General features: G+C 40.1%; 1 protein-coding gene across 2 annotated transcripts; it reads left to right on the top strand.

Annotated features, from left to right (window-relative positions):
• Positions 1-238: 238 nt before the first annotated feature.
• wrap53 (WD repeat containing, antisense to TP53) lies at positions 239-10267 on the top strand. 2 transcript variants are annotated; one of them, XM_079447410.1, is made up of 11 exons: positions 239-485; positions 795-1135; positions 2234-2393; positions 2744-2839; positions 3091-3199; positions 3499-3587; positions 6196-6419; positions 7936-8147; positions 8491-8594; positions 8679-8822; positions 8941-10267. In XM_079447410.1, exons 2-11 carry the CDS (start codon positions 922-924, stop codon positions 9152-9154), a joined length of 1566 nt encoding a protein of 521 aa, XP_079303536.1. In that variant the 5' UTR covers positions 239-485; positions 795-921; the 3' UTR covers positions 9155-10267. The 2 variants fall into 2 exon arrangements, with proteins under 2 accessions (XP_079303536.1, XP_079303537.1); XM_079447411.1 differs by having other exon boundaries at positions 282-485; positions 831-1135; positions 8941-10234.
• Positions 10268-12811: the final 2544 nt, after the last annotated feature.

Below are 12811 nucleotides of genomic sequence, written 5' to 3'. Positions count from 1 at the left end.
GTTAAGTGTGAACAAATACAATAAAGAAAGTAAATACAAATGATATCAAATAAAAGAATCTATATTAGTTATACGTCTTTCGTCTTCTGTTCTTTAAAGCTGTGTAATGCAAAATACATGATACATGTAATAGTACATGCAGTGAATATCCCTTTATATCAAAAGACATTTAAATGCTGATCCATACCATAATCAAACCTGATTTTCTTTCTAGATAGAACATGTGCTGATTTGAAACGCCCACCGCTGGTTCTCCAAATCTCGCGAGAGTCGGGTGACCTACCAACGTCTGACGCTCCTGTCATGGCGGCAGCCTGTGATTACAAACACACATGAGTTCGTGTGGACGCTACTACGCATTCATCTCAAATCAGACGCTTCTCAAAATGAAATAAACCACATTGCTCAAAGACTGACTGTAAGAACAAGAGCGCAAGATCCGTCTGGACGGCATATTTAAACTAAAGGCTCAAGCTAAACAACAGGTAGAGTGGCTGTTTTTGGACAGAGGGGTCGGATAAACTGACTTCATTTGTTTACTTGGGTTTGATGGCTGCTGGTGACGCGTATGCAAATAGTGTTTACCTTGGTTTTATTCGGTTTAAAGTGAACATTATAGGTGTGTTGTTGCACGCTTCAAACTGACAAACAAACCGACGGTCAGACTTTTATTCTGAGACCTAACGTTAAAGCTCAAATAAGATCCGTCAACGCTGTTTATGCATTATAGATACCACACGACGGGACCCTTCCCTTAGCAAGTACATTCATTTCATAACTGCTCTTCAATTCAGTGCTTCGGTATTGTGATGAGTTCTTCACCCCTCAAGACTCCCTTCAGTCCTAACGTCTGAAACGCTCCGAAGCTCACCCAGCCAAGGGCAGAGAAAGTAAAGCCCGAGGACATACGTTGAAGACAGAATGTCAGGTGCAGGACAGACCGGCGATGGTGCTGCTGGACCGGAGGCTGAGGCTGATGGAGAACCTCCTCACCCGGGACAGGTGGAAGAAGGTGAGGAAACGCCTCCAGCAGCTAAACAGCCCAGGATGGAGCAGGTATGCCTTGACTTGCACATGATAGAGACGCCTGCGGTGGACGCGTGTGGAGGACAGGGTGCTGCCGAGACAGGGGAAGGTGAGTTTATTTCATCAGAGACACGCTACAGATTTCTGATTTACAGTGTAGAAAGTCACGTGTCAACCACATCTCTCACAATCTTCAAAAAAAACCATTTCTTGACAGACACATGAAAAAAGGCACACTAACTCTCTCTCTTCTCTCAACAGGTAGTGGTCTAGCTTTTGTTGAAACTTTGTATTAGCACCTAATGTACTATTGCTCTTTTATGACGTATCGCTTATTGCTCCCCGAACTCTTTGTAAGTCGCTTTGGATAAAAGCGTGTGCTAAAGGACTAAATGACTAAATGTAAATCAATATCACATTGATACATTACGTGATGTAATGCAAGATCCTTTTTTGGTTGAAAGTTGTATTGCTGCTCGGGAATCCAGCCATCATGATGCTCAAACCTTTTTAGTATTTCTTACTCTTTGTATGCGTCAGGTTTTATGGCTACAGAAAGTATTCGGATGTGATGTTATTTGTCTTGGATGGGAAAACATGTTATGTTATGTTTTTTCTCTTTGTAGCTGCTCTTAAACTAACCTCACATGTCTGTATTTAACTGTATTGCTTCATAGTCATGCGAGTCATTTTCAAAGCAGACATGGTGTTTCAATGTAAGTAAAAGGTGATTTGGATACAGCACAGAAAGCCTGTCTCCTGAGTCCTTAAATAAATGTCCATTAGCAAATAATTGAGTAATATTTATAAATCGTGTTTATTTAATGCATTAACCGCTTACCTGAGAAGTCTTAGGATAATGATTTAATTAGCTTTGCATTAGCCATCCTGACCAAACAGTTCACGGAATGAATAAAAATGAATAATGAATCAAATAAATTGTAAAAATACAACAGTATTATGTTATCATATTCTAGTTATTATAATATAAATGTTTAAATACCTTGTAAATCTGTAAATATTTTCATCATCCATGTAACCCATACAACATATTGTTTTACGTAATAACACTTTTGCAGTTGTTTCATCTCATAGAATTCAAAACTGTAAACGAGCACAAGTAAATAAGCGACAGCAGTTGTTTTAAAACAATTTAGAATCTGAACTCTGAACTGACCTATGAACTGTGTTAATGTGATTCTCTTAGTGGTTCATCCAGATACTGAAACAGGAAGTGCTGTGGAAACAGATGTAGAATGGAATGAAAACGGAGATGAGAACCAAGAACAGCTTGTACAGACTGAGGAAGAAAGAGCAGATGAGCTTGAGGAAAAGAGTCCAGAGGACATTTCTGTTGGGCAACACTAGTAAGTGTGCTTCCAATGATTAAAATTCTGACATCATTTGCTCACCCTCATGTCATTTCAAACCTGTATGACTTTCTTTCTTCTTCAGAACACAGAAGAAGATATTTTGAAGAATGTTGGTAACCGAACAGTGGCGGTACTCATTCACTTCTTGGACACAAAACCAATGCGAGTCAATGGGTGCTGCCTTTGTTCGGCTACCAACATTCTTCAAAATATATTCTTTTGTGTTCTGCCGAAGAAAGATGATCTAAGGGGTGAACTATCACTTTAAACTGTAGTGAAATGTGTTGTGAACAAATTAAATATGCGAGTTGCTGTAACCGCTGTTCATTTCATTGTATTTGCAGTCATAGCCTCGAGTTTAGCCAGAATCCACAGATGCTGACGGGCTCCTGGACCGAGCACACCCACACCACTGAGAATTACTTAAGAGGCTGCAAATGGTGATCATTCATAAAAGCTGCATACTTCTGATCATTTTATTGTCCAGTCAATATCACAGTCTTGCAATGCATCCCCGAGGCTTAAACAGCAGAGCAAAGGGCTAACATGCCAAGATCATTTGTTTGATTCTCATAAACTTGATAAAAAAAGTTAAATGCAGTCCAAGCTGCTTTGGATTGAAGTGTCTGCTAAATGTAAAAATGATCGCCAAATCTGAAGTGTCTTCTCTGTTTCTCACCGCTCACTGCAGGGCTCCAGATGGTTCCTGCATTGTCTCAAACAGTGCTGATAATGTTCTCCGTGTGTATAACCTCCCTCCAGAACTGTATAGCAGCCGCTGGGACATGCTGTCTGAGATGGTCAGTCTTTCGCTTATAATTGATCAGATTCATCTCCTGTTTTTTCTCCTGTCTAAGGGGCGATTCACATTTCGCGTCTTCTCCGCTAGGGAGTGAGGCGGTTGTGACACGCATACGGTCGGCGCCGCATCGAGATGGAAATATTTCAACTTTACAGAGTGCAGTGTGCGCACCGCGGGTCATTTGACTAGAGAAAGCTGCTCGGTTTAAGACGGGGAATTTGAATCGCCCCTTATGATTTATATTGTTTCGACTTACTAAAGTAAAAGAAGCTGTTGCTTCTTTGTGTGTCCGTTTAGAGTCCAGTACTAAAGATGCCAGAAGGAGACACAATTTATGACTACTGCTGGTTCCCAAAAATGAGCTCCACGGACCCAGACACATGCTTGTGAGTTTGAAGTCTTTCCACATTTTTCTTATTGACAATTAAGAGCATCAAGAGAACAGACATTAGGGCCTTTAACCAATATTTGCATTTACAAATATACATTTAATTTTTCTTTAGAAAATGACTGATTATTTAGCTAGATAAGACCCTTATTCATCGTCTGGTATGGTTTAAAGCCCTTTAAAGCTGCACTGATATTGTCATTTTGATCTTCAACCGTTTGGAGTCCATTGAAGTCACTATATGGAGAATAATCTTGGAATATTTGCATTAAAAACCTTAATTTCTTTCCGACTAAAGAAAAATATACATGTACATCTTGGATGACAACAGGCGTGAGTAAATTATCACGAAATGTATGTTTTCGAATAACTTTGCTGTAGCTCAGTGGTCAGAGCATGGCGCTAGCAACGCCAAGGTTCCCAGGGATTGCACATATTAAGAAACAAATGTACAGTATAATGCAATGTAAGTCAATTTGGATAAGCGATAAATGCATAAAAATAAAAATACAGACCGTAGTCAATGATTCCATTAATACCACAGTTACCACAATACAGGACTTTGTTCAAATGTTTAATTTCAACGTTTGTCATGTTATCGTTTTTAAAATGCTATTGATGGACCACTTTCTTGTGCATCTCATTTAAAGCGCCAGTTAGAGCGAACAGACTCCGAAGCTTGAGCCACTGCAACATGGTGGGTGGGTGTATAAGGGAGTGAGAGATGCGCACACCTGCTTGTTTGCAGTAAGGTGACCGACAAGCCAGTGATGATAAATGATTTAATCCCCATATTGTTTCTATCATCAGCAGTAAAAAGATTACACAAACCTTTGAAGGTCTATCAAAATATATTTGTTATCAGTTAAAAGCAGCATGAAGATGAACCAGTAAAGGCTATCAGTGTTTGTTAATGCATTTTGTTTTTCTATTTAGATTCTATTTCTATATTGTTTTTGATTTGCTTTGTTTATTGAAACGAAACCGCACACAAAAACTAATGCGGTCAGCAGACCTGGAACACCTTCATAGGTGTGCATTTACTGAAAGTTTGTCAATCAGTCAGATTGAAGCATTCAACAGCCCTGTGGTATAAATGTGCTTATTGAATAGCGTTAGATAGTGTGTTAGATTTTAAAGTATGTATATGCAACTTTATATGACTTGTACAGTTATTCAAAACGTGTTTATACGTATCTGACAATATATAGCCTACAAATAAGAGTCTTAGTCAAACAGCCATGCCTGTTAAATGGCTTATAATTTATGATGGTTGTTACTTTAAGCGGATCAATAAAATGGAAATAAAATGCAAGCTTTACAGTGAGAAAACCCTGACTGCGTATGTTCTTAGTCATGGATCTTTATTTCTAAACACTAACACTGGTGTCATTACAACAGTGTACAATACAAACTTAACACCAAAGACTACTACATCACTATTCTGCATTGCTTGGTAACAGTGAAAGACAAGACTTATTGCTTTAATACACAGTAATCTGTGTGTGTTTGCTATTTGTACGTAGTTGTTCTGGAATTGTTTAGGCCAGGAGGATTTCGGAGGATCTTATTCTTCCTTTTCAGCTCTGACTGAATGTCTTAACTTTGATGGTTCTGTTTTTCATGATGGAAAAGGGAATGGAACAGAATATAGTCCAAGTCAATGGCAGTTTTCACAGATGACAGGCAGGTTAGTAATGATGGCTCTTTAACTGCGGCGTGTGCGATTTCGCTCAAGCGCTGCATCAAATGTTGTTTTGAGATCACTGAATCCCCCCCGCAGCGACGGAAAACAACTCTGATGAGAAGAAGCCGCGGGGCCAAGGACGAAAGCGTTTAGTTCATAGAGCTCTGTCTTTCACCGTCACCTTGTGTCTCAATCAAAGAAAGCTCAAGTGTGTTCTCTTACAATAGCTGGGTCTGAACACCTGTGTGCCTTTATGAATTGTTTTGTAAAATGGTAAAGTTCATTTATTCATTTCTTTTAGAAAGTTCAGTTTATAATAAAGAGAAAGTTTTGACGCTCACTCTCCTCCAGCTGATTCTAATCAGTCGGTTGATTCGTGTTGATCGGAAGTACACTCAAAATCAGAATTCATTGTGAGTAAAAAGTAGTGAACGAATATAAGGAATGAGTTGTTTACTCGGAATTCGGACAACACTACAAAATGGCAGACACCCCATAAAGTTCACTATATAGGAAATAGGAGGCGAGAGCTTTGCTCTTTCCATCCTTTCATAGCGTGATGTTCTACCAGTTGGCGTTGGCTGAAGAGCCGTAAAAATGTCCACAGGGGTTGATCATTAACTCTGACTCAGGATTGGTTCCTTCCAGGGGAGGTGCTTAGTATTCAGGTCATTTACTTTCTCCATTTTGACTCAAGTCATTTGGTGTAGTTTGTCATTATCCACTGTAGAGACAGAACATTGGATCTATTGTTAATGGGTCTTTTGTGTTGCTGGCTTGGAGGGAAGCCAGGCTGACTGATATTTCTCCATTCCCTTGTATTTCTTGAAACGATAAAAAGAATTGGCTCTCAGGTGTTTTTTCGATTTTGAAATATAGTGCAATAACACGTGAATGTGTTCTTCTCGTTCCCCTTCAGTATTGCCAGCAGCAGTCGGGACAACCCTGTGCACATATGGGACGCGTTCTATGGTGACATCCGGGCTTCGTTTCGACCCTACAACCACCTGGACGAGCTGACGGCGGCCCATTCCCTGTGTTTCTCACCGGATGGCTCGCAGCTCTACTGTGGTTTTGATAAAATCGTAAGGGTCTTCCACACCGACCGTCCGGGGAGAGAATGTGAACAAAGGCCAACGATTGGTGAGGGTCTTTCTTTTTTTGTAATAACTATTACATCTCTCTCACGCTTCCAAGGGTTTTAATGAAAGCCTTTAAGATGTCTTGCTTGGGTGTGGAATGACTGTAATCCCATTTCATTGTTTTTTTGTTTGTTTGAGTGGATTTGTGTCAATGGCATTCATGAATGTAAACACATATTTGGCTAGATTACACGAACACGGCTGTGATCTATGAGGATATCATTATCTTTACGCGTTTGGAGCGACTGACTCAACACTGCTTTTGTAATTATTGGATTGAATGTGATCACAAAGTATTTTAAAGAAAATGATGAATGGTTGAAGGATATTGCCCCATTAGGACCAGAATCTTATATCACGCTATGCTATTTCACGCTTTTTGATGTAAACAAACCAAACGATTTCTAGGATTATTTTTAGGAAACAATTTTCCCTCTAATTTCTGACTGGCTGAGGGACATTTAAAACCCCCAATATATACACACTTGTGACAACATATTGTTAGTATTTTGTTGTCGTTAACCATCAGAGAAGAGCAGGGTACAACCTAACGCTTTTGAGATTTGTCTCAATCACTCAATATTTGCGCTTGATCCGATTTTTACACAAGCAACATACACATCTCTCCTATAGATGAACACTTAGGCCCCCCATTTCTACCCCTTACTTCTACACTTTCCCCTCTGTTTAGCGTGTTCATGTGAAGGAGTAGGGATGTCTCGATTCTCTTTTGGTTGGGTTAAGGGGAAGGGCCCTTCAACTATGAATTTTCAGTACCTCACTTCAAACGAAGGGGTATGAAATTTTCCAACATGGCTGCTTGTGCGAGTATAATGTAAGCCTTTATTTAGGCTTAAATAAGGTTTTAAACAACAAATAATCATCCTGTTTATGTTAAAATTAATGTTGCCTTCAGTTTTTTGTCTTGAATACTTGAAACATTTATAAAAAGTCGCTAAATGTTACTTGCGTAACTATTTACTAATAGAACGACGTTCTCATACAATTATAATGACCAAAGTGCAAACCCAATGGTATTAATTGTAACAGACCGATATATGTTGAAGAATAATATTGCTTGTGCATCTCTCAGTTTTTTTAAAATAGTTTTTTGCCAGACAGTACAGTGTAAGGGTAGAGACACTGGAAATTATGGATGAGAGAGGTACAGGAGCCGGGAAAGGACCGTGAGCTGGGATTCTTTTTGAGCAAAACATGTCGGCCCACTGTCCCACTGGCCTGATGAAGTTTTTATCTTTGATGCCATGCCACTAAAGCAGTCGTTCTCAAACTTTTCCTTTGTAAGTCTCCTCTTGTGTGGGTCGCAAATAAAGACTTATGATCTTAAACTTCTAATTTTATTTAACCAAAGAGATATTCAATTATACAATGCTGGAACATTAATTATTTTGGTTGGTGGTCTTATTTTTTATGTTCGATTGCACAAAATGAATAAGAAATATATATTTTTTACTTATTCTTTCCCCTCGTTTTGTACTTTCAAATTTTTGCTGAAGTCAAGAAACAAGGTCAGACGGGTATCATCTCCTGTATCGCCTTCAGTTCGTGTCAGTCCATGTACGCTTGCGGTTCGTATTCCCGGTCAGCTGGCATTTACTCTTGCGAGGATGGCTCTCTGCTGACACTGCTGCCCACCCGACACCATGGAGGCCTTACACATCTGCTCTTCTCACCTAATGGCTATCACCTATACACAGGTGGACGCAAGGTCAGTAAGTTCATGTACACTATGATATGGACCTTAGTGAGGGTAGATGCTGCATTTGTAATCTGAGGCTATGAGGAATTGATGTTGTGCGGTGCCAAGACGTGTGATAAAATCGAATGTTTTTCAAATCGACACCAGGGTAAAAAAAAAGAATGCAACTATCGATTTCGATCCCCCATAGCTTTACTTTGGATCATCCATAGAGCTGTGTACTGAGTGATGATCAGTGATGTCAGACCTAAGCCAGTCATAAGCTCTGCCACTATACTCTCGCACAGGATATTTTTGGCATGTTTAGAAATCTCAAGCATGTCAGGCTCCAATACTATGTCACTGCTTTTAGGACTCAGAGATCCTGTGCTGGGATCTGAGGGAGCCAGGTCGGGTTCTATTCTCCATGCACAGGAGCGTCAATACCAACCAGCGTATCTACTTTGACCTTGACAGGTAACATCACGACTATTACAGACAAGATGTTTACTTGACCCACTTATGCTTGTGTGTAGATTGATGTTTGTGTGGCTAAAATAGATCTGGCCGGTATCTGCTGAGCGGGGACACAGATGGTGTAGTGTCTGTATGGGACACCCTCACAGCGCCACTAGATGGAAATGAGGAGGTACTGCAGCCAGTGTTGCAGTTTCAGGCACATACAGATTGTGCAAATGGCATCAGGTAATAATAAAGATGATTTTAGTAATATTCAGTAAACGGTTATTGAGAAAATAATGCACAAATGTCTGTTCTCTAAGGACATTTCTAATACACCTGCTTCTATAATTCATTCCTGAAGTGTACACCCTTTCATGCCATTGGTGGCGTCCTCTAGTGGCCAGCGTCAGTTCTGCTGGCCATCTGACAGTGAGGAATCCGAGTCTGATTCAGAAGAAGGCCATGTGATATCTTCAAACGGCAATCGACAAGACAATGCTCTTGTGCTGTGGTGGGCCGGCCCAATGGGCTCAACCAATGAGAGGGAGCAGGAGGAGGAGCCAGCAGTACTTTGATTGTAAAATGACTCGTCTGACAGAACTGTAATCTACTGCCATTGATGATAATGATTGTTTTCAAGACTGTAATTTTAACTGTAGAACATTTTAAGTCTTTTTCAGATACAAAAAATTGGGATAGCTTATACATATTCTATTGGAGTAACAACATTTTTCGTCAGCAACTGTCTCAAAGCCAAGATGATCCTCAATACAAAATCAAATCTCAGATCTTGTAAATTACAATTTGAAATAATTATTTACATTCATTTGAAATATTAACGTTTTGTTTCTATTTTCATACATTGTTTTAGTTTACATTGTTTAGCTAGTGATTCCGATTTGAATTGCCATGTCTGAAGCCTCTCGGGTTTACAGGTTACAGCCTCACAGATTTTTTCAATGTATCATTGCAATTTAAAGAGTGTTTTTCTCTTTTACCGTGCAGAGTTTTCAGGATACACAATGAACCTTCAGCGTAAAACCACCATGAACACAGAACAGCTTTGTGTTACTGTCTGAAATCTGAGGTTTATCTTCGGTAAATGTGCCATACACGACAGCGAGCAGCTGTGAATATATTTTTGTAAGCCAATGATCTGCTTTATTGTGAGTGAATGTGCTTGGTTTCCTGCCTCTAAATGGGCCTCTCTGCTTTAGCTGAGGCTGCACATTCCTTATCGTAATAACCTGTGTATATGTTTGTGTGAAAGAGAGAGTTTGGGAATCTAATGTTTGTTGGCGTTTTGACACGGAGGTGCGTGTTTACAAAATGTACACATGTTTTATAGCATTGCCTTGAGTTTGTGTGTGTGTGCGCATTTATTTTGTGTACGCGTCTGTGTTCTCTTAAAGCAGTGAGTTTGAATGTTTCTGTCTGACACGCTGTAGTCAGTGTGCTTAACACATTATGTTATGTACGGCAAAAGACCTTCATATATTTGTACCTGTGTAAAACCAGCTTTCTTTGTATAGTTTCTTCTGGATTTAAAGTTACACGGTAAAGGTGCTTGTACTTTCTGTTCTGTCTTCTAACAGAAACTCTGCTGCCGGAGGATCAATAAACAAAATATTGGCATTTTTTGCTTGTGTCACTGTAATTTGTGTTGTTCATTGTTTCTTATATTAAGCTTTGGGGATTCAATCAAATCCCTTTTTAAAAATCCCAAAACCAAAAGAATAGAACAAACTGTATGCAGGGGACAGAATATCAGAGACCTAAGGTGGCTTTTTTGACTTAAGACTGCACCTGCTTTGCAACTTTTGACATTTACAGGGTCACTTTTTTTTTTAAATAAACGTGAACAAATCGTGAAGCACCTTCTACAACTCACTACACACTCGAAGAAAATGGTGCTTTATGATATCATCGAAGAACCATTTTTGAAGTGCATGTTTAAAAAACACTTTACAATAAGGTTGTATTTGTCAACATTAGTGAATGTGTTCACTAACATGAACTAACAATGAGCGATGTAATTTTCCAGTATTTATTAATCCTTGTTAAAGCAACACTATAAAACTTTTGCTTAAAGGCTCCGCCATGTGGTTGAAACGTGCAACTGTCTGGTACCAGTGTCGTAAATAATGTGACTGTATAAGCTTTGTGAGCAGCGCAATAAACCTGAATTTGTGTACCAAGCTGATGGGACCGTCAAATGCAGCAAGGTTGTTGGAAACCATGTCGCAGTCTTCCCCAGGCAGGGGAAGGGGCAGGGCTGTGTGCACCGACCCGAACACAGAACTTAGTGTGTTTGTAGTCACTACGAGGCTACTCGGGTAGCAGCACAGTAGAATCCAGCTAAGAGTTGTTCCACCACTGAAATAATTTTAGAGGCATTATTTTAAGGTCGAAAAACTCCAAAGTGTTGCTTTAAAAGCATTCCTTTCCCTGGTGAGACTCGCCAGATGTTCTTCAGGAAGGATCTGAGATTGGTATGTAGGATACAAATGATAGGTTGTATACTTTGTTTACGGGATGCTATAACAGGTTGTTTTTTGGATAAGAAGGTCGCGGATCTGTTACCCTTTAAAGTAAAACACCGGCGAGGGCTTTTCTTCCAGCGGATGAATAGCGGCTCATTTTTCAATAAATTCAATTTCAGAAGACGAGCCATCCTGAGGTGAAATGCTTGCCGTGTAAGCACTGATTTGTCAGAATAGCTGGTGGTCAGAAGGTATGAAAATGAGAATTAGTCGGCTGTCATCTGCATAATAATATCTGAAGAAGCCATTAGAGATGAGAACTGATTCACAGTGAATGGAGAATAACAAGTGGCTAGAGCACCTGATTCTGTCAGAGCCGTAGTGGGAAATTGGGGATGAAGTGGATCCTTTTGGTGATCCGCACCTTACACCCGAGCATCATGGGGGGACATGGCGGCAAGCTGCACAAACATTTAAAAAAATGTAAAACTATTATTTCAGTTACATCGTTCCAACAGTTTGAGCTTTAAAAATATCAATTTGATTTCCATTTCAGCCTCAACATTTTGAGCAAAATATGACCCAAGAATGAGCATGAACCCTAAAGCAAAAACATCTCAAATGACTGACACTGTGGGAGGCCGCTCATAAAACACTTCCACACACACACGCTGGCAGGCATCTTATTTCAAATCTCTTGGATCAAATCATCCTTGAATGCTAAGCAGCACAGTCTGTTGTTTTGTTGCCCAAGTTGCTAAGCGACCATCAGCGAGTCAAAGAAACAAATCCCAGAAGAGAATGAGACGTGGTGAACGGGAGGAAATTGGGAGTTTTTGAGAGCCCAAGACCCAGTGTTGAGGGGGGACTATGTGGGACACAAGGTCTCTTGAGAAGATGGTCAACAGGACGACTCTGAGCACCCGCCGTGTGCTCCAAACAAACATTCTGGGTGAGTGCAGTCTTAATAATACACAAACACGGTGTCTTTCATTAGTACCAGATCACACCCGGGTTCATCTTTGGTGTGTGGGGTGAATTCTTGCCGCAGGGCAGCACAGAACATTCTCTGCCTCTGACAACCAGAGCACAACACAGAAAATCAGTGCCATCTACATCCGTCCGCACTAATGACTCTGGCATTTACCACCAGCACAATGTACGCTACTGGCCTTTAGTCTAACAAACAGACAAATATAGACAGAAGCGTCAGGAAATATGCTAAAGTTCATGCACCTAGAATAAATATATGAGAGAAACAAAAATCTATACTCACCCAGAGAAAGAAAAGCTCAATAGTTTGTGTTTTTGGGGAGATTATTCTGCGATAAGAATTTTCCAATTCTGACCCTCGACACATGTGGCAGGGCATCCAGGCCATCAGTGATTACAAACCCATACATAGATGTATAGATGGCGAGATAGTAGTCAAAATCTGGCAACCCATCCCCCCCATACAATGATTTATAAAAGCATATGTATAGTGAACGCTTAAAGCCCCCGATGTTCAAACCACATCTACACGCTTGCAACACACAGTGAAGCTAAGACAAATAGATTACCCCCTGGTGGCTGGGTGCAGGATGGGTCATAAACCCACCCTCTCCATGTAAACAAATGGGACAGGGGGTTAAAATAGTTTGAAAACAGCTTTTCTGTCCTCTCGGTTAGTTCTTATCACGCTGATGTGTCCAAATGTTAGATTTTCGAATACGTTTAGTTTTAGTTATAAAGTGTTATCAAAAGAGG

This window comes from Barbatula barbatula (assembly GCF_947034865.1).
Source record: "Barbatula barbatula genome assembly, chromosome: 1".
Taxonomy (NCBI): Eukaryota; Metazoa; Chordata; class Actinopteri; order Cypriniformes; family Nemacheilidae; genus Barbatula; species Barbatula barbatula.
The sequence above is the reverse complement of the archived record's forward strand: the minus strand, read 5'-3'. Positions and strand labels throughout refer to the sequence as shown.

What these genes read in the sequence shown, in the direction of transcription:
- wrap53 (XM_079447410.1), top strand. Translation starts at nt 922, where the DNA reads ATGTCAGGTGCAGGACAGACCGGCGATGGTGCTGCTGGACCGGAGGCT. An exon ending in TGAACAAAGGCCAACGATTG is followed by an intron (nt 6,420 to 7,935) that starts GTGAGGGTCTTT and finishes TTTTTGCTGAAG; the next exon opens with TCAAGAAACAAGGTCAGACG. An exon ending in TATACACAGGTGGACGCAAG is followed by an intron (nt 8,148 to 8,490) that starts GTCAGTAAGTTC and finishes CACTGCTTTTAG; the next exon opens with GACTCAGAGATCCTGTGCTG.